Genomic DNA, 25,299 nt, shown 5'->3' with positions numbered 1-25,299 from the left:
GGCATCGTCTTCCCAGCCGCTGGCTTCCCAGAGTGCTCCGCGGCCGTGTGGAGCGAGGCCTTGTTCCCGCGTTGAGCCGCCGCTGCCGCCGCCTCCTCCTCAGCTTCAGCCTCCGCGTCAGGCCCGGCCCCGCCGCGCCATGTCGGACTACAGCACGGGAGGACCCCCGCCCGGGCCGCCGCCACCCGCCGGCGGGGGCGGGGGGTCCGGAGGAGCCGGGGGCGCCGGGGGAGGCCCGCCACCGGGCCCGCCGGGCGCGGGGGACCGGGGCGGCGGCGGTCCCGGCGGCGGCGGCCCGGGCGGAGGGTCGGCCGGTGGCCCCTCGCAGCCACCCGGCGGGGGCGGCCCGGGAATCCGCAAGGACGCCTTCGCAGACGCCGTGCAGCGGGCCCGCCAGGTGAGGAGGCCGCGGGCCCGAGGGGCGCGCGGGCGGGCGGGGGAGGGGGCGGGGTCACGTGCGCGCGCGCGGGGTCGCAAAGGGGGGGCCGGGGCCGGGGCCGCCACGGGGTCACGTGGGGCGGTAGGCGGGGGCCTGGGCCTCCCCAGGAGCCTGGAGTGGGGCAGTCCCCCCGGGGGTGACCCCCTACAAGGGGGAAGGGTCGTCTGGGAGGGGTGACCCAAAAGCGGCCCCAGAGTGTGCAGGGTCCCCTGCAGCGCGGGGACTCACTTTGGGGTTTCCACCCTTTAGGACACTCTCTACTCGTAGAAGCAGGGGTTCCGCCTTCCTGGGAAGGTCTTTCTCTGCTCCCACTAACTTGGTCCCTTTTCTGCCTGGTCCCCAGGAAGGAGGGACTTTAGGGGATTAGAAAAGTTCTTCCTCTTGAACCTGCAAAGTAGAAAGGGGACCCTGTGGCTGCCAGGCAGTGGCCAAGCGTTTCGTTGAAATGGGGAGGGTAGGCCTAGGGACTGACTGTGATGCTTCAGGTCATTTGCAAGCACCCTGTTTCTCTTTTGGGGAAAGAAGGGAAGGGTCCCACCGCTGTGTTCTGGGGCGTGATGACTACATGGAGGTTTCACATTCTGATGTGTGACCTCCCCGGCACTCCACGGCCTGAGGGGAAGAGGCCCACAGAAAGCGAGGACTTTGCCGCCCTTTCAAAAGGAAACTGACCGGGCTCAGGCCATTGAGTGCTTTCTCAGTCAGAATTGCCCCCAAATCCTCCAGCACAGGGAGGTCCCATTAGGGGAACGCCCTGTTGCCCTCCCAATGTGGTCTGTGGCTTTCACCCTTGGCATGCGATAGAGTTCTTTGGTGCAGTTGATATGATTGACCCTCACTCCCCGACCCTTACTGGCTTAATTGAGAGGCAGCTAAAACAAGGGGAGGTGGTGCTTTCTGTTTGCTTGGGATAAGACCCCAACTGGGCATCCCAAGAGTTTAGGCTTCAAGTTTTGTTTTGTTTTGTTTTGTTTTTTTATGTAAGTTTTAGAGAGGTTAAAATATAGATTCTCAGCTCATGGTTTGTGTCTCTTTGGAAAACTTGTAGTAATCCTATCAGCATACTCTGGTTTTAAATTTATTGGGTTGGGGTTTATTCAACGTTGTTTTTGTGTCCGAAATGTAACACGTGTTCGGAAAAGGGCCTTTTGTTTTGGTCTAGATGAGGGTTTCAGAGGCAGACTTCCCTAAGATCTGTTCAACAAATGGAAAGATTTTGAGGGTGTGCTCTTGAGCATCCCAGAGGCCCAGGTGCTTGGGCAAGGAAGTGTCTGGAAGTTCTCCCTGGTGGAGGGCACCTGAACTTTTCCTCCTTTCATCCCTAGAAAAGTCAGTGCGGGTTATCCTCTGGCCATGAACAGTTTAGGCACAAATTTGATAGAGAAAGGGAGCTTCTTTGAAATTCCTGAATAACTTTGGAATTCCTAGAAATGTTTTAACCAACAGTGAAAGTCACCCAGTCATGTCCGACTCTTTGCAACCCCATGGACTGTAGAGTCCGTGGAATTCTCCAGGCCAGGATACTGGAGTGGGTAGCCGTTCCCTTCTCCAGGGGATCTTCCCAACCCCGAGATCGAACCCAGGTCTCCCACATTGCAGATGGATTCTTTACCAGCTGAGCCATCAGTGAAGCCTTAACCAACAGGCTCGTCCCTAAATCCAGGGAATGCCACTCCCAGGCCAGACAGCAAGACCTGTTGGGTATTCATGAACCAAAGAGGTGAAAGGTTGACCTGAGCACCACAGAGGCTGGCTTTGGGTGGTAATTCTTCTCTGCTCGCAACTTCACTTCTAGATCGCAGCCAAGATTGGAGGCGACGCAGCTACCACAGTGAATAACAGCACTCCTGATTTTGGTTTTGGGGGCCAAAAGAGGCAGTTAGAAGATGGAGGTAACTACCTGCCTTGCTGGAAGGGCTGGGGGTAGAGAGTGAAGTGCTTTTGTTGGAATGTGGTTCAGAGTGGGGGGAGCCCACTGCCATTTGGTGTTTTAAAACCTCAGCAATCCCAGCTTTGTTCGTTCTTTTTGTCTGGGCTGCCGTCCTGAAGTATCAGGTGGCTGAGGAGAGCAGATTGACTGTGACCAGGTCCAGGTCGTAAGTTTTCAAGATTGTTCCTCCTCCTCTGTTAAGCTAGGGTTCTCTTAAGGCCGCATGTCAGTGCAGTGTGGCTGACCCAGAGGCACACAGCCTAAACTATCAACTCACTGATCAGCCCAACTTCCCCAAGGCAGATTTGGGCCTAAGCTGGAAGGACTAGGGTCACCATCATTTTCCCCCTGTTATAAAGAGCTCTTTATCCCTGAGTGCTGGTGGTGAGATTAGGTCTCTTATTCTCTTGTCTTGCATCTGATGTTGAGAGTTGGGGGCAGGAGGCTTGTTTGCCAGGACATGTGGCACCAGCATCAGATTTGAGGCAGCTGTGGGTGGGTAGGCATTGCATCTGACATCCTCTTTCTTTTCACAGACCAACCAGAGAGCAAGAAGCTGGCTTCCCAGGGAGACTGTAAGTCCATTGGGTGACACTGGCAGAGGCTGCTTCAGGATCTTAAGAGGTTTTAGCAGGAAGTACTCTCCAGACAGGAGCTGGAAGTACTGAGCAGACAGCACCTCTCCTTTATGGAGGCTCTTGGTGTCCCTCCAGGGCCCATGAGACCCCAGAGCCTGGATTGTGAAGCAGCCACCTCCAAGCATGGCTGTTGTTAGGTGGCCCTGTTGTGCTCACTCAGGGAGGCTCAGAGGCACTGGGATATAGCTTGTGGCCCCTTGCATGGCAGGTGTGCCCAGGGCATGGTGTTTGGGGTCCCAGAGAGGAGCTGGGCCAATCTGTCCTTTGGGTTTTCTCTTTGCAGCCATGAGTTCTCAACTCGGACCCATTCATCCTCCCCCCAGGTAAGTGGTGGGTTGGAGAGCAGGTCGTTTCCTCGTTGTCTCTGGCCTTTCTTGCTGACTGGAGGGAGCACTCTGTCTGGGAGCCTGGTTGTACAGGACTTTGTCTTACTTTCTGTCAACCAGGGAGAAGACAGAAAGGCAGAAGGAGCTTCGTTTGTCCATACTTATTGTCTGTGGGACCATATGGAGCATAGGGCTGTGGCTGTTAGCTGTAATCGGGAAGGGGTTCTTTGCGCCCCTTTGCTTCCTTTGTTGGATGGGGATACTTAGAAGCCCTGCCATCCTTCCTCCTGGAAAAGGCTGGGGACTGGCCCTGACTTCTCACCTGCTTCTGCGGATTCTTGTTCCCTGAGAGCTGGGGTGGGGGTGTGTTCCTTTCCTACCTTTTTACTCTAGAGCATTCTTTCTGAAGGACCACGTTCTTTTTTTTTTTTTTCACTATTAGCTAAAATTTTGTGAAATGCAGTAAAAGCAACTCACTAGAAGAATGAAGTGAAAAAGATACAAAACCAATTTTTAAGTTAGAATCTATAGGTATAGGATGACGCTTTCAGATTGCTGTGAAAGTGTCCCAGGTTCTCACTCTTGCCCTGAGTCGGTGGGCAGCACTGGTCCAGCAGGCTAAGCCTCTTGTGGCCCAGAGTGGGAAACGGGGGCCCCGAGAGGTTGGGTGGTCTGCTGTGGGGTGAGGGAACCCCCATGCCCTTGTCAGACTCTGCTTAGGCCTGTGGGAGCTTGGTCCCCATGTTGCAGGAGGCAGGACTTCTGTTTTGAGGGTCTTTTTTCCAGGAGGCCCTCTGGCTCTTCCATCCCCTCTGCTGCTTCCTGACTTGAGGCTGACTCTCATTGTTTCTCTTTGTAGGACTTCAATGACAGAAGAGTACCGAGTTCCAGACGGCATGGTGGGACTAAGTGAGTGTGAACCACTGTGGTCCTGTGGTGCCCATTAACCCCTGCCCCGTGCCCCCAGGGCAGTCTCTCAGGAGAGCGCCTGCCAACCCTGGGACCTGTGGTCTGAAGGAGCCAGATTATTTTTTCCCCTCATTACATATGGTGGAAATACATATTTATGTATGTAGTTTCTTTTGTGGTTGGAAATCCCAAAGATGAGTCTGTTCATATTTTTTTTGCCTGCTGATGCCTCCTCCCCCCCGCTGCCCCTCTGACCCAGGCCCAGGCTCTGGGGCAGGTGCAGGAAAGGGTGAGTGGAATGGGGAGTGATTGCCTGGACAGCCCCCCAACCCAGCTCAGAGATCTGGTGAGGGGCACCAGAAGGGGCTGTGCAGAAACATAGAGGCCACAGGAGCACTGAAGGAGCCTGATGTGTTTTGCAATTTTTGTTTGTTTTTCGTTTTTGTTATTTTTTTCTTTTATTTTGAAGGAGCTGTTTTGTGCTTACTCTCTCATTCATTCTCTGGGCAGGGGGGCTCAGCGCCAGCCTCCTCCCATCCATCTCTGCTCTTCTTCTTTTTCTCCACCCAGTCATCGGCAGAGGAGGTGAACAGATTAACAAAATCCAGCAGGACTCAGGCTGCAAAGTCCAAATCTCTCCAGGTAGGAGCGCTAGAGCTGGATGGGGATGGGTGCCTCTGCTGGGGCTCTTGGCGCGTTCTCTCATGACCCCTGGCCGCCGTGATGGGATGGAGGTGAAGCGGGCTGGCGTTACTGCGCTTGTTCTGTGTGCCGCCTTTGCACAGTGCGTCAAGGTGTAGCTGCAACTCTTGTCTCCCTCTGCTCTCCATGAGCGCAGAGGGCTAGAATCCAGTATAGGGAGCCGCACCCCAGATCCCACTCTGACTGTGTTGCCACCTGAGCTACAACACCTTGTTGGGAAGTGTAAGGCAGGGGAGCTCCTTAGGAAGGACAGGCTTGAGGTCAGGCCTGGGCTTAAGTCCAGTCCTGCCTGCGCCTTGGCAGGTACCTGATTTGCAGGGGTTTCTGAGTGCTCGCCCTGCCTGACACGCAGTACATTGACTGGAAGGTGTTCACATGGGTGGTGATGGAAGGGGCCCAGTTGGGATCTTCTGGAATCTGCCTCTCCTTCCATATTATCTTTTCACTAAAAGTTTTGCTTCTTTTGCTAGACTTCAGGCTTCTTAATCTTGGCTGTGCATAAAGCACCCTCTCAAGTGTTTGGGGAGGTAAATTGATTTGTCAGGGTGCTGTACAGTGGCAGAAGTAGCTGTCGATTGTTCCTAGAAATCTCATCTCCATGGAAGGTCCTCCTGGTTGTCTGCCCAAGGCATTGACTCAAAAAAGCGCTGATCCTCTCTCCACTCCTCTCTCCAGACAGCGGTGGCCTACCTGAACGCAGTGTGTCCTTGACAGGAGCCCCGGAATCTGTGCAGTAAGTCTCTGGCTGGGCCTGTCATGACAAAGTGGGTGGGCGAAGCCCTCTGGATCCCTTTGAAGTTTAGAGTGACTCCCACACCATGTTCCTCATGCCGTGCCTGCACTGGGGGGCTGCCTGACACAGTGAATCTCCTGAGATCTGGGGAACCTGGCCCAGAATAGCCCCAGCTCTGGGGATGGGCCCTCTGTCAGACCCAGAAAGGGGGTTGGAACCCCCTTTCCTGGGAGCAGGGCTGAGCCTCCAGGCAAGCATTCAGAGAGTACCTGTTTTTTCCCTTTCCAGGAAAGCGAAGATGATGCTGGACGACATTGTCTCCCGGGGCCGTGGGGGGCCCCCGGGCCAGTTCCACGACAACGCCAACGGGGGCCAGAACGGCACAGTGCAGGAGATCATGATCCCCGCGGGCAAGGCTGGCCTGGTCATTGGCAAGGGCGGGGAGACCATCAAGCAGCTGCAGGTGAGGGTGCAGGCTCCTCCTGTCCCGGGACAGCCTCCTTCCCGCGGCTGTGCCTGTGCACGCCACTGCCCCCCGCCACCGAGCCAGAGCCCTTCGTCCTTTTGGACCAGGAGTGACCCGTCCCCCCATGCCCCAGGAAGTTCTTGGAGGGGTCAGCTCTAACGCCACCTTGGTTGTACAGGAACGGGCTGGAGTGAAGATGATTTTAATCCAGGATGGCTCCCAGAACACGAATGTGGACAAACCGCTGCGGATCATCGGAGACCCTTACAAAGTGCAGGTGGGTGCCCCAGGGCCGAGGGGGTGGTTCTGGGGAGTATAGAGAGGGCAGCGGGTAGGCTGGAGATTTGGATGTAAGTGGAGAGATTTTTTAGAGCACTGGCTCTGAGGTCAGCCCTGGACTCATTCTCTGTTGAGTTCCCTCCCAGCCGTCTGTACATGAGCAGGTGGCCTCAACTGGCCTCAGTCCAGAAAGCTGGGGTGCTCACCATGTCCACCTCTTAGGGCAGCGGGTAAAGATCCGGGCAGCCTTGCGTTGGTCCTTAGCTCTGGCCTGTGACCGTGGGGCATGCAGTGGGGCAGCAGTGTTCATGCGAGCACCACACTTTGTATGTTCGCAGCAAGCCTGCGAAATGGTGATGGACATCCTGCGGGAGCGTGACCAGGGTGGCTTTGGAGACCGGAACGAGTATGGGTCCCGGATCGGCGGGGGCATCGACGTGAGTGCAGGCCTCTTGGGTGGATGGAGTGGCAGGGGTGGTGGCTGGCTTGTGGGCAGCAGGGGGACTGCAGACAGTGACAAAACCCAGCTGATCCTCCTTCGTCCTGTCCGCCCTCAGGTGCCAGTGCCCAGGCATTCTGTGGGTGTGGTCATCGGCCGGAGTGGGGAGATGATCAAGAAGATCCAGAATGACGCTGGTGTTCGGATACAGTTTAAACAAGGTCAGGGGCTAGCTGGGATCTGCTGAGACGCACTGTTGGGGTCCAAGGTGGGCAGCTTGGCAATGGAGTTAGCATCTGCAGTGCCTCATTACTCCTAGACCTGCAGAACATGCCTGGTCCCTGCTCTGGAGCAGCCCTGTAAGAAAGTGAATGACAGGCAGGCTTCCCTGGTTGAAGAGAGGTGTGTGTTCCTCTCTTGTCAAGCTGTCCTCTCATGGGCTCTCCTGACAGGCCACCTGGGCCCCTGGGTGAGGTTAGCTCTTGAGGCCCCAGCCATGGGCTTCTGTCCAGTCCCAGTGGTTTTGGGGGGAGGACAGACTCCCCCGTGCTTTTTGAGAGATTTGTTGTCAGTTCTTGGTTCTGCCAAGTGCATCTGCTAGTTCTGGGGACACCAAGTGCAGGAGGGATCCTCATCTGCTCCTGAACACGTGAAAGGCGGCCAGTGGCACTTTGACATGTTCCAAACATGGCTCGGGCTGGCGACCGCCATGAAGCAGCAATGTTGGGGGTTCGGAGTTGTGCGTCTCTTGTAACTGTTTTTTGCTCTCCTGTGCTGCCTCAGACGATGGGACGGGTCCTGAGAAGATAGCACACATCATGGGACCCCCAGACCGGTGTGAGCACGCCGCGCGGATTATCAACGATCTCCTCCAGAGCCTCAGGGTGGGTGATGTCAGGTGTGCTGAGTGGGTGGGCTCGAGTGGGAGGGCAGGCTGGCTGCCTGCATTAACTGTCCCATCTCTTCCCTGCCCTGCAGAGCGGTCCCCCAGGTCCTCCAGGGGGTCCTGGCATGCCCCCAGGAGGCCGAGGTCGAGGCCGGGGCCAAGGCAACTGGGGCCCTCCAGGTGGGGAGATGACCTTCTCCATCCCCACCCACAAGTGTGGGCTGGTCATTGGCCGAGGTAAGTGGCTTCTCCAGAGGCCCCACCCGTCCCCCCACTTTCCTCCTGCCCTCTGCTCACTGCCCATGGCTTCTGCAGGCGGCGAGAACGTGAAAGCCATAAACCAGCAGACAGGCGCTTTTGTAGAGATATCTCGGCAGCTGCCACCCAATGGAGACCCCAACTTCAAGCTGTTCATCATCCGGGGCTCGCCCCAGCAGATCGACCATGCCAAGCAGCTCATTGAAGAGAAGATCGAGGTGGGCTCAGCTCAAGAGGGGTTCTGGGTATCTGGGCCCAGTTCTTCCTCCTGTTCCACTGATCTCGTCCACTTTTCATTCCTCCAGGGTCCCCTCTGCCCAGTCGGACCAGGCCCGGGGGGACCAGGCCCTGCCGGCCCCATGGGGCCCTTCAACCCCGGGCCCTTCAATCAGGGCCCACCTGGGGCTCCCCCTCAGTGAGTATTCCTGCGGACTCCTGGGATGTGGGGGTCACAGTTTTGGCAAGGAGGCCCAGCCCGCAGGCCCTGTGTCCATGGTCCTCACCTCCGAGAAGGCCATTCCACCTTGCAGAGGTGCCAAACACAACTCTGGCCAACCCTTGTTTTAGAGACACCATTTTTAAAAGATGCTGTGGGTGTTGCCCTTGGTCTCCACTCCACATGTAGATCCTGTAATCCTGTGGTGTAGTGGGGGGTTGGCACATCCTTGAGTCCACATGGCTTGTGTCCCTTGCGTCAGTTGTCTGACGCCTTTCCCTGGGCCAGAAATCAGCAGTTCCACGTAAGCGGTGCTCTGGGCCCCCTTCCAGGCTACGGCCGTCCTCTGCAAGGACCTTGGGGTAACCTGGCTCATGTGTCCCTCGTTTTCGCCCTCAGTGCTGGAGGCCCCCCTCCTCACCAGTACCCACCCCAGGGCTGGGGCAACACCTACCCTCAGTGGCAGCCGCCTGCTCCTCATGACCCGAGTGAGTATAAGGATCTGAGCAGGGCAGAGGGGAGGGGCCGATTTCTTGGTCAGTGCTTAGCCTGCACACCCTCTGCCTACAGATAAAGCCGCAGCCGCCGCAGCCGACCCCAACGCCGCCTGGGCCGCCTACTACTCACACTACTACCAGCAGCCCCCAGGCCCTGTGCCCGGCCCGGCACCAGCCCCCGCGGCCCCACCCACCCAGGGTGAGCCCCCTCAGCCTCCACCTGCTGGTCAGTCGGACTACACTAAGGCCTGGGAAGAGTATTACAAAAAGATCGGTGAGTGCGTGAGCCACCGCAGGAGCTCCAGTCAGCCAGGGAGGGGTGGGCGAGTAGGTGGCCACATCCCCGCCTGTCCTCTGACCTCGGGGCCTGCCCCCACAGGCCAGCAGCCCCAGCAGCCTGGAGCGCCCCCGCAGCAGGACTACACGAAGGCCTGGGAAGAGTACTACAAGAAGCAGGGTGAGCCGGCGGGCCACAGGGGTGGGACCAGGTGTGCTGGCCTCCTGGTCCGCTCACCCACCCTCTGCTCCCCCACAGCTCAAGTGGCCACCGGAGGGGGTCCAGGAGCACCCCCGGGTTCCCAGCCAGACTACAGTGCTGCCTGGGCTGAATATTACAGACAGCAAGCCGCTTACTACGGACAGACTCCAGGTCCAGGCGGCCCCCAGCCTCCGCCCACACAGCAGGGACAGCAGCAGGCAAGTGGGAATTGCCACCCTCCTCCTCCTCCTTTCTCCTTCCAACCCCCGGCCACCGTCCATCCTGCCTTAGTGGGTAGCGCCGGAAACCCCTTCCCCTGCGGGGTGTGTCCTTGATGCCTGCAGCGGGGGCCGTGTGGCCAGAGGTCTCCGGGAGCCCCCACGAGCTGGGGGAAGTGTGCGCTGGGTCCAGAGGTTAAAGAAGAGGCCTCTCCGCCGGCCTGCTTGTTCCTGTGTAACGCTGTCGTGATGCTGGGGGAGAGCGCGCAGCAGATAAAAGGAGGAACTGTTGAACTGGTGGGTAGTCCTGGGGGTGGGGGGCAGGCCATCCGCTCAGCCGGAGGTCGCCGTCCCGGCTGCTGACTCGCTCACTCACAATCTGGCCACTTGGGAAGAAAACGGATATTTTTGCCCCTCTCTGCATTACTCTCATGGTTTTTGTTCTTTTGATTCTTTTATTTTTAAACCCACGATCTCTCCCCGCGTGTCCAAGTGACTGTGTGTGCTGCCAGCTGCCCCGTGGGGCCCGGCCACAGCTCTGGGGGCCGGGGGCGGCGCCAAGGGGCCCAGCCGCTGGGCCCGCACGCTGGGCCCGCCCGCCACGCCCAGGCTCGGCCTCTGCTCTCGCGCCTGCGCCCGCCTCGTGTCCCGGTCTTGTCTGTGAAGTGGGCATGACGATCGCTGCCACCTTCCAACCTACCTCACAGGGGTGTTGTGGGGACACCGTGATCTCTGGTTGTCATGTCGTGATGCGCCGGGAGCTGCCCGCCCGCCTGCCTTCCTGAAGACGCAGGGCACCCCTCTCCCGCCCGCCCGCCCCCCCCCCCGCCCCCCAGCCCTGAGCGCTTCTCTCTTGCTCTCTCGCTCTCTCTGTGCGGCCCCTCCTTCTCCTTCCTGTGTCACTCTTCTCCATCTCAGAGCCAGTCTGACTGCAGCCAGTCCCAGAGCACTGACTAGACAGCTACAAACACATCCTTCCAGCCTGCGCTTGCCACAGGCTCGGGAGAGGGGCTTCCTGGCCCCCTCCTCGCCACTTTCCCCCCAGTCTCCCGCCCCGTCCCCCTCCCCGCCCCGTAGTGACCAATTCCTATCTCTTCCCTCTCCGCAGGCTCAATGAATCGAATGAATGTGAACTTCTTCATCTGTGAAAATCTTTTATTATTTTTTTTCCATTTTGTTCTGTTTGGGGGCTTTTTTTCGTTTGTTTTTTTCCGTTTGTTTGTCGAGAGAGCGATGGCTGCCAAGGGGGGTGCTGGGGGAGCCCTCCCTGTGAGTGGCTTGGGGGTCGTGGCACAGGCAGTGCCAGGCTCTCGCTCTCTTGCTCATTCTGTGTGTCTCATGCGCTTTTTTTCTTTCAAAATTGGGATCCCTCATCTTGAGCCAGCCAGAGAAGATAGCGAGAACTAAATCTCTGCAAAAAAAAAAAGTTAAAAACTAAAAAGCAAAACAAAACTTATAAAATTATATATATATATATAAAAAAATCTCTATCGTCCCCCACCCCGCCCCAGCCTTCCTGAAACTGCCTCTTTCAGGAGAAAGCAATTCACTCCCTGCGACCACCCTTGGCCCTCTTCATGTTTTTAAAATAAACTTTTAAAAAAGGAAACAAAGTCACTCTTGCTATTTCTTTTTAGTTAGAGCTGGAACATTCCTTGGACCAGGTATTGATGTTTAGGAAAGCCCATCCTCACCCCGTGCCAGGCAGCCCCTCCCTCAGCCTGTCTGCTCCTCCTCTCGCTCCTCTTCACCCAGCTCCGCTCCCCTCCCCTCCCCCCGCTGCGCTGCCCCCTGCCCCCTGCCCCCAGGACTGGTCTGTTGTGTTTCATCTGTTCAAGAGGACATGGAAACTGAAAACAATTGAGAACAAAACAAAAAATTGTATGGCAGTTTTTACTTTTTATCGCTCGTTTTTAACTTCACAAATAAATGGTAACAAAACCTCCCCAAGTCTGCCGGGTGCCGTCTCTCTCTCTCTCTGTCTCTCTCTCTCTCCACCTCCCCCCCCGACCCCCCCGCCCCATAGAGTTTTGAAGCAGATGTTTGTTCTTTATAGATGTTGTAAAAGCCTGATAATGGTGATTGGAAATTATAAGCTTTGTGTTGTATTGGGTTTTTTCCTTTATTTTTTTTTTATTTTAAAAAAAGAACAATTCTAAGAGACGATAGTTTTCTGCAGGCGCATTGTGCTTTCCTAACTCTCACCTCCTCTCCCCCCCCCCCATTTTTTGGTTAAATAAAGTGCTTTTTGTCTAAAACTGCGTGCCGGCCGCAGTTGTGTTTCTACAGGAAACAAGTTGAGGAATAAGGCTTGGCCAATGAGAGATGGGTGGGGGCCCCAAAAACTTTGCCCGAAGTCTGGTCTTGCAGGAAGGAGAAGCAGGCAGAGCCCCAGCAGTGCAGTCCCCCACGCCTTCATCCCCAGCATCTGTCCCACTGGGAATTTGGGGAGCAGGGCACTCAGGAGGGTCCCTGGGGACAGGTGTTCCCATGGATACAGCCTGCCGCTGGTGGAGCAAACCCACACCGAGCTTTATGTGATCTGGTCCTCGCTGTGGCCTGTTTGGCTGGTGAGCCCTGAGGTGGAAACCTGGCCTGTCCAAGGGAAGGACATCTGTCCCAGGGGTTGGCAGCCTCAGGATGAGGACGGGAGATGGGAGAGCAGTCATGGAGGACTCCTTGAGCTGTCAGGCCCAGGGCCAGTCATCCAGACGCATACTTTGCTGGGAGAGTTCTGGGAGGTGTGGTTGAATTCCAGCAGGGAAATCGGGTGTCATGGTGCGGGGCTGTCTGCAGCCCTTGTGACCTCCCACTCGAGGCTCCTTAGGGACCTACCCCTGTGGGAGTGGCTCCCAGTCAGCCATTTGTGGGCCCAGGAAAGGGAGAAGGCTGTCACCTTGCAGTTACAGCCTCAGTTTAGATTGGAACCCAGGGCTCCCCTCACCAGCATCTAACCTCAGGCAGTGTGCCCGCTCTGACCTCTGGGGTGAGGGGGATGTCGGGGCCCCTGGCCCTCTCCCGACTCTCTGCAGGCTTTCAATGACAGAGCAGCGCTTGGCAAAAATGTTTTCTGTAACTTCAGCCAAGATGAAAACAAGAGGTAGCAGAGGGGGTCAGTCCAGAGTAGAGCGAGGTCATGGCCTCCACACCTCTCCCCCACACACACACCACCAGGGGAGAACAGGTTCCCCTTCCAGTTGCTAGGGCAGGATGATAGGTGCAGCCCCAGGGCCACACGGATGAGGGGAGGGCGAGCTGGGTTAGAAAGGCCATGCATTACCGCTGGGTGCTCGCTCGGCGCACAGACTGCACGGGGGCGCTGTCCCCTGGAACAACCCACAGGATGGGGTTGTGCCAGGCTGGGTCACCGCCTTCCCACCCCACCCATGGTGCTCCAGGCTCCTTCCTCTCGCTCTCGATTTTACCTTTGGTTGTGGGAGGGGACCAGGAATGACACCAAAGTTCTCTTAGCTCCACAGCAGTGTATAGGAGCTGCACGGGTCAGTTTAAGAATTAAGAGATCCCTACTTCGGGGGACATCCCTGATGATCCAGTGGTTAAGAATCCACCTTCCAATGCAGGGGACACAGTTTCGATTCCTGGTCTGGAAACTAAGATCTTACAAACCATAATGCAACTAAGCCCGCACGCCACAATTACCGGGTCGGCTCTCAGCCTGAGCTCTGCAACAAGAGAAGTCCATGTGCCACAATGAAGACCCAGCACAGCCAAAAATTCAAACCCAAACAAAGATATTCCTGCTTTCTACACCTTGAGGACCCATGGCTGCATTGGAGCCGAGCTGTGGTTGACCGGTTGCCATGATCCTAAATTTTGTAACATCCCATGGAGAAGAAAATAGCAACCCACTCCAGTATTCTTGCCTAGAGAACCCCATGGACCGAGGAGCCTGGTGGGCTACAGTCTATGGGGTTGCAAAGAGTTGGACACGAATGAGCAACTAAACTACCTCCACCATGTTCTAAAACATACCTAGTGTGGCTTTGGAGCCAGTCGTTCTGTTCAGACCTTCAGCAGTATCTATGGTAATCCACACAGCTGCAACCATTCTGCCTAATGGAAGAGATGGAACCCCCCTCACACACACACACCGCCCCAGTGTATGTGCTTGGGGAGACCCAGGCAGGCCCGGAAAGGTCTGGGACCCAGGTAACAGTGTAACCCCTGCTTTGTTTCAGCTGGACTTGGTCCCCTTGCGGGGGCTGGGATTGGGGTGGGGAGACGGTACTTAGGTTTGGGAGCAGGCTCTTCCGCTGGTAGAAGGTCAGGACAGGTTCATATAGGGTGTAGTACGTCTCCAGGTGCTGGCGGAGGGCCGCCTCACAGTCATCTGTCCTGCGTTCCGCCTGGCCCTGGCTTGGGGCTCTCTGCATCATCGTCACCATTGAACAGGCAAATGTGATGATGATGTTGGGGGCCCAGCCCACCTGGGCATCTGTGAAAGGGGACTGGGTGAGGGAGAGGCTGAGGTGGCCTCCTGTGCCCACCCCTGCCCCGAGATCAGGGATCTAGGGTGGTGCTGCCCCAGTAAAAAACCAGGCTCCCTGGGTCTGTTTTACTCTTGTCGTTCCAAGTTTTTCTTCTCTGTGTGTGTGTTTTGGACAGGTAGGACGTTGGCAGAGCCCATAAGCCAAACAAGACCAGTGGGAAAGGGTGAAGAGTCTCCTTGCTGCCCCCAAGCACCCAGTTTCACCTTCCCTGGACGCAGTCAAGTTAATCTGTTTCTTGTGTCTCCTTCTGGAACCCTTTGGGCATATACCAAGCAAATTTGGTCCTGATGTCATTTTCCCTGCTTTTTCATATACATGGTAAAGAACTGATTTGCCCTTGATTTTATTCACTTAGTAAGCTGGAGACGGTTGTGTATTTGACACACAAGGAATGTACTGATTATTTAATCACTAGATAGTATTCTGTTCTATTGTTGCTTCATTTAGTCACTCAACTGTGTCCAACTCTTTGGCGACACCATGGACTGTAGCCCCGTCTGTTCATGGGATTCTCCAGGCAAGAATACTGGAATGAGTTGCCATTTCCTCCTCCAGGGGATCTTCCCCACCCAGGGATGGAACCTGAGTCTCCTGCATTTGCAGGCAGATTCTTTAACTCCAAGATGCCAGGGAAGCCCATTCTGTTGTATGGATGTGTGTCACAATTTACTTAACTGGTTCCTCGTTGATGGGTATTTGGATTGAAATATTCTTTTTAAAGGACTTCCCTGGTGGCTCAGATAGTTAACAGTGCACCTGCAATGCAGAAGAACTGGGTTCCATCCCTGGGTCATGAAGATCTCTTGGAGAAGGAAATGGCAACCCACTCCAGTATTCTTGCCTAGAGAACCCTATGGACAGAGAGAGGAGCCTGCTGGGCTATAGTCTATGGGGTCGCAAAGAGTCGACATGACTGAGCAACCAAGCACACACACACACATTCCCTTTAAGACGGATTTAAGCAGCTTTCCATTGCTTTCCTCTCACGCAAGCACTTGACTGGGGAAAATACAAGAGTTTCCAGCTCACCGCTGTCCCCTCCTAACTCCAGGGAGACCTCCCAGGATCTCCAAGGCCACCCAGCTTCATTCATTGTAACAGAAATGCCCATTTCGAATCACTAAGAGGGACTTCCCTGATGGTATAGTGGATAAGAACCTGCTTGCCAATGCAGGGGACACGGGTTCAATCTCTGGTCCAATCCCTGAACCCCACCTCCTAGTTCTTCCAGAATTTCCTTTCGAAATAGAACCTGTCAGCACATTAAAAAACAAAATAACAACAAAAAAACCCCCACAGCCCAGTGGGATTGATTCATTCTAGGAAAGCAAGGATGGTTCAGTATAATTTATTGTGTTACTATCTTAAGAAAAAGTCATATGAGAATCCTTTTAAACAGAGCAATTTAATTGACAAAATTCACACATTCCTGATTTAATTAAAAAAAAAAAAAAACCACAAGGAATTGATAAACATTCTAAGCCAGCATCTTATTTAATGGAAACTTTCTTTCCGAGTAAAGTTGGGAGTAAGATAAAACCGCCCACCCTTGGGACTTCCCTGGTGGTCTGGTGGCTAAGACTCCACCCTCCCAATGCAGGAGGGCCCAGGTTCAATCCCTGGGCAGGGAACGATATCCCACAGGTCACAACTAAGAGTTTGTATGCTGCAACCAGGCACAGTCAAATAAATGTGTAAAGTCACAGTAAGGAATACCCTGGCAGTTGACTGGTTAGGGCTCAGTGCTTTCACTGCCAGGGCCCCAGCTGCATCACTGGTCAGAGAACTAAGATCCCACAGGTCGGGCATCACGGCCAAAAAAAACAAAGGCATAGTAAAACAAAAAATAATTGACAAACGGGGTGGGGGGGAGGAATTTTGCAACCTATATTACAAACAGCTAATATATAAAGAGTTCCCAAAATTCAAGAAGAAGAAAAGACCAACAGTCAGTCCTCTAGGATGGGAAAACGTAAGCAAAAGATACAGAGTGTACTGAAGAAGAAATGAAACTGGCCCAGAACTTTAGAAAAGATGCCCAGCTTCATTCATCGTAAGAGAAATGCCCATTTAAAACCACTAAGAGGGACTTCCCTGATGGTACAGTGGATGAGAACCTGCCTGCCAATGCAGAGGACATGGGTTCAATCCCTGGTCCAAGAAGATCCCGCATGTCTCAGAGCAGCTAAGCCCATGTGCCACAACTATTGAGCCACAGCTATTGTGCATTCCAGAGCCCCTGAGCACAGTCTTAGCCACTGGACCAGTGGGGAAGTCTGAGGAAGACTTCTTGACACTGATACAAAATCTCAGAGTATACTGTAAAGTTAAATGAAAAATGAAGCCTGGTGTATATGGAATGCTAGTTTTTATGAGGAGGGACACACACACACACACACACACACACCCCTCTATTATATTTGCAAAAAGAAACATCAGAAAGGACAGTCTAAAACTTCATGAAAATGGTTGTCTACAGGGAGGGGAGGGCACAGTTGGGGGCAGGGGTGGATCTACTTTCTTAATGTGACTTTGAAATTGTTAGGTATGCTGCATATGCAAAATTTTAATTTTAAAAAGCAATCCCTAAATGTTGAAAGCCAAGCTGAAGTGAATGAACCCTGTGTCAGTGTCATGCTGCAAATGCAGGGAGAAAATAATTATCGCTAGGGACCCAGTGTTTTTGTGGTCCGTCCACAGGGAGAGCTATTATAAGGAAAACCAGAAAGTGTTAGTTGCTCAGTTGTGTCCGACTATTTGTGACTCTAGGGACTGCAGGCTGCCAGGCTCCTCTGTCCATGGGGTTTCCCAGTCAAGAATACTGGAGTGGGTTTTCATTTCCTTCTCTAGGGAATCTTCCTGACCCAGGGATTGAACCCCAGTCTCTTGCATTGGCAGGCAGATTCTTTACCATCTGAGCCACCAAGGAAGCCCAAGAAAAACCATAGCTGCAAAGAAGTCTTAAACTTTCTATGGTAGTTTAATTCTCAGTAGTTAACATTGGCATGCTACTTGTTTGGAAACTATTTTGCATCTAATTTAATAATGCAAATGAGAATATCTGGTTTTAGGAAGCAGACTTTTTAGGGAAAAGAGAAATGTAAAACACTGTGATGTTAAGTGTGAGCTGGAAACAACAGTATGAACTTGTGAGATATATATATATATATATATATATTTTTTTTTTTTTCCTCTCAAAAGTATGTGTTTCCTGGCCCTGTCTGCTGGAGAGGCCTGGAAACGATGAGCACCTGTAGCAATGAGTGCCCCTGGCCCCCAGATGGAACACTACTGCCCAGGGGCCTCCAGGAGAAATGGCTGATTCCAGGGCTGGGCCAGAAATGTGAAAGGTGGGAGGTGGGAAGTCTTGCACAGAAAGAAAGCGAGAAGGTGAATGTGACCTGGAGCTGTGTCCTGGAGGACACTGTGCAGCATGAGGGAACTCCTAATGGCCCCGGATGAGACACACTGAATCACAAAAAAGAAGACAATTATGGCCATCATCAAAGAGTCCACAGACAATAAATGCTGGAGAGGGTGTAGAGAAAAGGGAACCCTCCTACACTGTTGGTGGGAATGTAAATGAGTGCAGGCCACTATGGAGAACAGTGGGTAGGTCCTCAAAAACCTAAAAACAGCTACTGTAAGACCCAGCAATCCCATTCCTGGGCACGTATCTGGAGAAAAGTATGATTCAAAGATACATACACCCCCGTGTTCACAGCAGCCCTATTCACAATAACCGAGACACGGAAGCAACCTAAATATCCATTTATAAATGAATGGACAGAAGATATGGTCCATATACACAATGGAATATTACTCAGTCATAAAAAATAAAAGAAATAGTGACTTCCCTAGTGGTCCAGTGGCTAAGACTCTGCACACCCAATGCAGGGGACCCGGGTTTGATCCCTGGCTAGGGAACTAAAATCACACATACCAGGCAGTGCGGCCAAAAAATAAAAATTGGAAAAAGAATGAAATAATGCCACTTGCAGTGACAAAGAAGGACCTAGAGATAATCATACTAAGCGAAGTAAGTCAAAGACAAATATCAGATGGTATCAGTCATACGTGAAATCTAATTTTTAAAATGGCACAAATGAACATATTTATAAAACAGAAACAGACTTACAGATACTGAAAACAAACTTACGGTTTCCAAAGGGGACATGTGGAGAGGAGGGGAAGGATAAATCAGGAGCTTGGGATGAACGTATACACAGTATTGTATACAAGACAGATAAGCAACAAGGACCTACAGTACAGCAAGGGGAACTCTACTCTACTTATTCTGTAATAATCTATGTCAGAAAAGAATCTGAAAAAGAATGAGTGCATATACAAACGAATGATGCTTCTGTATCCCTGAAACTAACACAATGTTGTAAATCAATTAGACTCCAATAAATTAAAAAAAAAGAAGACTCACTTTAAATACTTTAAATTCACTTATTTTACCGAGATGGTCCAGAGAAGGCCCTGGCACCCCACTCCAATACTCTTGCCTGGAGAATCCCATGGACGGAGGAGCCTGGTGGGCTGCAGTCCACAGGGTCGCTAAGAGTCGGACACGACTGAGCACCTTCACTTTCACTTTTCACTTTCACGCATTGGAGAAGGAAATGGCAACCCACTCCAGTGTTCTTGCCTGGAGAATCCCAGGGACGGGGGAGCTTGGTGGGCTGCCGTCTATGGGGTCGCACAGAGTCGGACACGACTGAAGTGACGCAGCAGCAGCAGCAACTGAGATGGTAAGGATGCAAGAGAACAAAACACAGAATGACAAAATAATGAACCTCACTGTCCCCACTGGAGGCAGCTAGGACACCCCCAACCCCTCAGTCTGAAAATGGGCTCTTGGAAGGGAGAAGATGAGCTTGTGTCCCACCCGTCTGGCAGGAACCAATATATTTCAAATAGCCCTCGCTGAGGAAGGACGTTCCTTCTTTAAGGGAAGAATGTCAGCCAATTGATGTGGGGGAAACAAATGACTGAAAGTTACACATTTCGCATTGATTCGGAATATGAAGTTACTGATTCCAATCAGCAATGAGTGAATCTGTAAGAGAAGGGACCGGCGGGGGTGTGTTACAGCAGCCCCTGATTACCCTCTATCTTAAATTTGTGAGGGCTGTCACACCAAGTACCACAGTTGGGTGACTCCAGCCACAGAAATTCCATTTCTTAGAGACTTCCCTGGTGGTCCAGTGGTTGAGAATCTGTCTGTCAAGGCAAGGGACGAGGGTTCGATCCCTGGGATTGAATTCAGATCCCAGGGAATTCAGCTCCACATGCTGCAAAACAATTGATCCTGTTCTCTAGAGCCCGGGAACTCTGAAGCCTGCATGCTTCAGTGGCTAGAGCCAGTGTTCTGCAGCAAGAGAAGGCGCCACAATGAGAAGCTTGCACACCACAACTAGAGAAAAACACTCTCGCAGTAACCAAGATCCAGAGCAGCCAAAAATAAATTTTTTTAAAAAAAGAAATTCCACTTCTTCACAGTCCTGGAGACTAGAAATCTGAGGCTGAGGTTCTGGCAGGATGGAGTTCTTCGGAAGCCTCTCTCCTTGGCTTGTTTTCTCCCTGTGTCCTCGGCAGCCATTCTGTCCATGTGTAAATCTCCTCTTCGTAAAAGGACACCAGTTATATTGAGTTAGGACCGAGACAAAGCAACCGATCACAGTGGGCTAAACCTTACGTCAATCCCAGTTAAGACAAGACGTGAAAAGAAAAAAACTTTGAGGTGTTCACAGGCATTTCCATAATGATTGGTTATTTCACGACATGGAGGATATTAAGGTGTGATAATGGAAGCATGATACAATTTTACAAAAGCCTTCACTTTTTAGGAAATATGTACTAAAATATTCACATGGATTAAAAAGAAAAGAACAGGGCCTTGCCGGTGGTCCAGTGACTAAAACTCCACTCTCAGTGCAGGAGGCATGGGTTGGGGAACTAGATCTCACATGCTTCAACTAAGAGTTCTCTAGCCACAACAAAATAATCCCGCCTCCTGCAAGGAAGATCAAAGATCCCACGTGCTGCCACTAAGACCCAGCGCAGCAAAACAAAATTTATTTTCCCCCCAAGAATTAAGGACGTCCCCCAGCTTCCCTAGTGGCTCAGACAGTAAAGAATCTGCTTGCCAATGCAGGGGGCATGAGTTCCATCCCTGAGCAGGGAGATCTCAAATGTGGAGGAGCAACGAATCCTGGGAGCTGCAACTGCTGAAGCCCTAGAACCTGAGCTCTGAAACAATAAAAGCCTGAGTACCGCAACAAAGAGCAAAGCCTGCTTGCCGCAATGAAGACCTAGCACTGCCGTAAATAAATAAATACATTTCAAAAAATGTTCATTGACTGACGAGTCCAAGTGTCACTGCATGGGCTATTATTTAAGGCTTTGAATTCTATCCACTTCCCTTTTAGTTTGGGAAATGGAAAGTGGATGTCACTTGCCATGGAGGCGACTGTGAAAACAAATACATACCAGGCTGACAGCCTAGTTCTGATATTGGGCTCGCAGTGCATGAGATGTGGCCTTTCCTCAGAGCCAGATGAAGGGTCCGGCAGGACCTCTCCACCATCTCGGCAACTTCCGTGAGGCTATACTTAGGAAAAAGTTTGAAAACACGTCATTATTGTAAAACCTACTTCTGGAATTTCCCTGGTGGTCCAGTGGTTAAGACTCCGTGCTTCCAATGCAGAGGGCATGGGTTTGATCCCTGCTGGGGGAACTAAGATTCCCACATGCCTCAAGGCCAAAAAATGAATAATAAAACATTCTTTTGTGAACTTCCCCAAATCATTGGTCTCACAGTATAGGTGATCCTTAGGGAGAAGCATGAGCCCCCATAAGTGGACCTTCTGTCCCTGGGCATCTTGGGGAGACTGTTCATGGATCTCCTGCACAACTCGACCTGATGCAGATAGTCAGGGCTACTGGTGTCTGGTCTGGTCTGGCCCACTGGCCCTCAAACCTAGTGCTTCCTGTGTGCTCATTCAACAGACGCTGCTTGAGGACTTCTCTCGTGGTCCAGTGGTTAAGACTCTGCATTCCCACCTCCAGGGGGCACAAGTTCAATCCCTTGTGGGGAAACTAAGATCCCACATGCTACAGGATGTGGCCAAAAAAGTAAAAAACAACAAAAGCAACAACCAGCGCAACAAACAGATGCTTCTTGCCACGAGCCAGGCCAAGTTCTAGACAAACGGCTAAGGACCCCTCGGTTCCCCAGAGCTTGTATTCTCAGGATGGGGGCAGATGTGACTGCAGTCAACTCAGAAACAGACGTGACAGTTTCCCTGCATCAGCCTCACTCGCAGTGAGGAGATGCTGGTGGTATTTCTGTGCACAGACAAGGAAACAGGCTGGGAGTGTTGACCCAGAGTGGACACGTGGAGATAGCAGCTGAGTGTGACCTCAGCCCAGGTCTCAAGGGCTCCAAGGCCAGCACGTGAACTAGGCCAGCCCACCGCCACCCACAGAGTAGGGGCCAACCTCAGAGAATGTTCCCTGCTTGGGCCTCAGTTTTCCTGTCTGTAAAATAGGAATTCTGGTCTTCTGGGAACGCTGAGGCAGTGTCTAGCTCTGGCTTCCTGTGAATTTCAGCACCTTTGTCCCCCCAACAGCACAGAGAAAGCAGGAAGGATAAAGGGAAGAATTCCTGGGCATCATGTTCTTGTGGAGCTTCAGCCTCAAGCCAGACTCACTGCTCCAACTCACACCAGCCAGAGTGGCCTGAAACAGGTTCAAAAGCCCGGCAGGATCAGGGCTGGAGGTTTAAGCTGGGTGGCTCCAGGGACGCCCTTTAACGCAGACCCTAGATGGACCCTAAGGCAGGGGTCAGATGGCTCACAGAGATCAAAATTCTCTGTAAAGAAAACCCACTGTTGGGACTTCCCTGGTGGTCCAGTGGCTAAGCCTCAGCACTCCCTATGCAGGGGACCCAGGTTCCATCCCTGGTCAGGGAACTAGATCCCACATGCCACAACTCAGAGTTCTACATGCCACAACTAAAGATCCTGAATACCACCACTAAGGCCTGGTGCAGCCAAAATAAATAAATATTAAAAAAAAAAAAAAAAAAACGAAAGAAAATCCACTCTTGGAAATTCCCTGGTGGCCCACTGGTTAGGACTCCGAGCTTTCACTGCTGAGGGTATGGGTTCAGTCTCTGGTCAGGGAACTAAGATCCTGTTTATTTTCATTTTCTCACTTCTTAGAGCCACACGGGTACCAGAGAAAAGCACGTGTGCTGTGCTTCTTAGCGTGAAGCCACCACACAAGCAGGATCTTAAATGGGCCTCTGTAAAGAAGAGGGAGCGGGTGGGTGTAGGGGGGCCGGTGGGGAACAGGGGGAGCATATCCCATCCATGTGTTAAAACCGGAGCCCTGGTCCTGCCTTGGCTGCCTGAATGGTGTGACCCGGGCTAGCTCCCTGATCCCTCTGTGAAAAAGCAGGGTGCCTGGAACGTTCCAGAAGATCAGAGTTCATCTGTGCAGTGTGGAGAACAGTGCTGGGCTGGTGAAAAGCTCCAGAGGACTTCAGGCTGCAGTTGCCATGGGGACCAGCAGGCTCCCGTGTTGCCAAGTCAGGCGTTTTTTTCAGGAGGAGCCGGGAGTTTTCATGTGGCATCTCCGGATTTTTGAAGGTTGGCCACGAATTTAAAAAAAAAGTGTGAAACTCTGAATAGTCCAAACTGAACATGTCAGTGGATCACGTGGAACCCGAGGCCCTGGGGGTTTTGCAGCCTCTGTCCTGATCTTTGCGACCACCTGTGGAGACCATCCAGCTGGCATGGGTGACTGGGCGTCTACCCTAGGCCAGGTGCTGGCTAGAGTCATTCATTAGCTCGGCCTTTGCCCTTCGAGCTCCCAGACCTGGAGAGGGAGCCACTATTTGCCTTTTACCTTCATAACAATGATCCGGACAAAACTGCTTCAGTAGAGATGCATACAGAGGGCAGGATGAGGGAGCAGGGGGGGCAGGGGGCAGCCCCCTGCGACCTTTGTCTGATTCCTTCCCCACGCCTGGCACCTGAATGCGTTTCTACCACATTCAGCAAGCCCAGCAAGTCCCAGGAAAGCCTGGAGGCCCCTAGCCTGCCACAGTTTCTCTTTTTCTGCCTGGTGTGCTGCAGTCCCTGGGTCGCAAAGACTGGGACATGACTTAGAGAGTGATCAACAACCTCTCCGGGATGTCATTCTGTTCTCTGTTCTTCACTGCACTTATCGCTACCAGAAATTCTGTTGTATTTTGCATGGAACATATTGCTGGTCCCTGTCCCATGTGTCTGGTGAAGTCCAGGGGACTTAGCTTGTCCTCAAGAATTATTTTGGGCACAGGAGGTTGAATAAGTGGACAAGTGGAGAGGTACAGTCCATCTTTACGACCCAGAGGTGATGCTAAGCCCGCCTGCCACTCAGTGGGCAAATAGTTTGTCTCCCAGTTGCCAGGGACTGTGTGGAAAGTGCAAGTGTTAGTCACTCAGTCGTGTCTGATTCTTTGCCATCCCATGGACTGTAGCCTGTTAGGCTCCTCTGTCCATGGAATTCTCCAGGCAAACATACTGGAGTGGGTAGCCATTCCCTTCTCCAGGGGAATCTTCCTGCCCCACGGATTGAACCCAGGTCTGCTGCAAGCAGATTCTTTACTGTCTGAGCCACCAGGGAAAGGATTGACTGTGTGGGAAGATGTTAAAATAACTTTGTCCTCACCCTTAAAGAGCTCACCTGGGGGTCTAGACACTTCCAACCATCTTCCGACCATCCCCTAATTAACATAAAACTCCATTTCCCTGTCATCAGCTCCTCTCGCCTGGCATCTCCATCCAAGGTGGGGACGAGGCCTAGTTTCATGCCCTCTCGGGGTCACTCACAAAGCGCTCAATTCCTTGGCCTGCCTCAGCTCCTGGGGGAAGCTGTCAATGAGGAAGCCCTGGCTCTCTGGGCAGGACAGCATGCAGATGCTGATCACATCAAGGATGACTCCCTGGGGAGGGAAGGGGCGGCTGCATTCAGTGCCTGGGGGTCCCCTCACCTACGAGGTCACCTAGGCAAGTTCTGGTGAATTTGGGGGAATGTTTTCTGGGTGCCCTGGATCCTGAGTTGGCTCTGATGAGCTGGGGTTTCTGGGGGCACTTCTGAGAATGTGGCTCAGCTACTGTCTGCTGGGGTCGGGGGCATCTGCCCAACGCCAGGCTTGTTGGGCTCCTTTGCTCATCACTATCATGAGAAACTGGGACAACCTCCATCTTATTGTGAGGAACTGGGGGCAGAAGGGGCCAAAGGTCACAAAGTGAATAAATACTAGCTAAGTTTACTGAGGGCTTCCCAGGTGGCTCAGCAGTAAAGAATCCCCCTACCAATGCAGGAAATGTGGGTTTGATCCCTGGGTTACGAGGATCCCCTGGAGGAGGAAATGGCAACCCACTCTGGTGGGTTGCCTAGTAAATCCCAAGGGCAGAGGAGCCAAAGGGATAAAGTCCATGGGGTCTTAAAGAGTCTGACACAACTTAGTGACTAGAACAACAATAAATAAAGTTTACTAAGTGCATCTTAAGGGCCAGGCACTCTGCCAAGCCCTTTATAGGAAAGAAGTCATTCACCCCGCACCCCAGCCTTCTGCTGAGGGTCCAGCTGCTCTCCCATTTTACAATTGAGGACACCGAGGCTCGGTTGACAAAGCAGCAGCCAGTGGCCCCTGCCCTCGAGAGGCCCCTCAGCTCCTACAGGGTCCTCCTGGGAAGCTCCTCCCAATGGGCCCCCTCATCCCTCTGCTGCCATGCCCGGGAGCTCTCACTGGGGCACCAGGGTCCCCTGCAGGGGCACCAGGATCCCCCTGCAGCATGAGGTCATGGATCTTCCGGCCCCACTGGGTGCCCCATTGGGCCTCCTGCTGCAGCAGCCCCACGTGGCAGAAGCCATACTTGGTTGCCATGTATTTGCACTGTGTCCCTTTGCCGCAGCCTGAACCGCCCATCACAAAGACGATCAGGGGGAGTTGAGGATGTCTGCGGTGCCCGAGGAAGAGGGACGGGGGAGAGGGGTTGGTGCCTGTAGGGGTCAGTTGGTGCTGAGGTGATTGTGTCCACAGCTATAGTGGGTGATGCTGGACACATGTCTGCTGGCAGACCTATTTCT

At 53.0% G+C, this 25,299-nt stretch overlaps 2 protein-coding genes across 4 annotated transcripts; one reads left to right on the top strand and one right to left on the bottom strand.

Annotated features, from left to right (window-relative positions):
• The first annotated feature begins 38 nt into the window (after positions 1-38).
• KHSRP (KH-type splicing regulatory protein) lies at positions 39-11,892 on the top strand. 3 transcript variants are annotated; one of them, XM_027547442.1, is made up of 19 exons: positions 39-397; positions 2,235-2,331; positions 2,906-2,944; positions 3,291-3,330; positions 4,193-4,242; positions 4,813-4,884; positions 5,620-5,677; positions 5,966-6,140; positions 6,322-6,420; positions 6,761-6,859; positions 6,980-7,082; positions 7,645-7,745; positions 7,840-7,984; positions 8,063-8,420; positions 8,841-8,929; positions 9,012-9,212; positions 9,318-9,395; positions 9,474-9,634; positions 10,743-11,892. In XM_027547442.1, the coding sequence occupies exons 1-19, from the start codon at positions 140-142 to the stop codon at positions 10,749-10,751; spliced, it is 2,232 nt and encodes a 743-aa protein (XP_027403243.1). In that variant the 5' UTR covers positions 39-139; the 3' UTR covers positions 10,752-11,892. The 3 variants fall into 3 exon arrangements, with proteins under 3 accessions (XP_027403243.1, XP_027403240.1, XP_027403241.1); XM_027547440.1 differs by having other exon boundaries at positions 140-397; positions 8,063-8,223; positions 8,311-8,420; positions 9,474-11,892; XM_027547439.1 differs by having other exon boundaries at positions 9,474-11,892.
• A 1,018-nt stretch (positions 11,893-12,910) lies between these two features.
• LOC113896337 (adenylate kinase isoenzyme 1) lies at positions 12,911-25,138 on the bottom strand. The gene is made up of 4 exons (XM_027548563.1): positions 24,988-25,138; positions 22,045-22,052; positions 13,884-14,082; positions 12,911-12,960 (listed from the first exon to the last, which is right to left on the bottom strand). Exons 1-4 carry the CDS (start codon positions 25,136-25,138, stop codon positions 12,911-12,913), a joined length of 408 nt encoding a protein of 135 aa, XP_027404364.1.
• Positions 25,139-25,299: the final 161 nt, after the last annotated feature.

Source organism: Bos indicus x Bos taurus, chromosome 7 (assembly GCF_003369695.1).
Source record: "Bos indicus x Bos taurus breed Angus x Brahman F1 hybrid chromosome 7, Bos_hybrid_MaternalHap_v2.0, whole genome shotgun sequence".
NCBI classification, from domain to species: domain Eukaryota; kingdom Metazoa; phylum Chordata; class Mammalia; order Artiodactyla; family Bovidae; genus Bos; species Bos indicus x Bos taurus.
This window is presented reverse-complemented; position numbering and strand designations above follow the sequence as displayed.

What these genes read in the sequence shown, in the direction of transcription:
- KHSRP (XM_027547439.1), top strand. Translation starts at nt 140, where the DNA reads ATGTCGGACTACAGCACGGGAGGACCCCCGCCCGGGCCGCCGCCACCC. An exon ending in GAGGCAGTTAGAAGATGGAG is followed by an intron (nt 2,332 to 2,905) that starts GTAACTACCTGC and finishes TTCTTTTCACAG; the next exon opens with ACCAACCAGAGAGCAAGAAG. An exon ending in TCGGATACAGTTTAAACAAG is followed by an intron (nt 7,083 to 7,644) that starts GTCAGGGGCTAG and finishes GTGCTGCCTCAG; the next exon opens with ACGATGGGACGGGTCCTGAG.
- LOC113896337 (XM_027548563.1), bottom strand. Translation starts at nt 25,138, where the DNA reads ATGGGCGGTTCAGGCTGCGGCAAAGGGACACAGTGCAAATACATGGCA. An exon ending in GAGCCTGCTCCCAAACCTAA is followed by an intron (nt 12,961 to 13,883) that starts GTACCGTCTCCC and finishes GGGTTGTTCCAG; the next exon opens with GGGACAGCGCCCCCGTGCAG.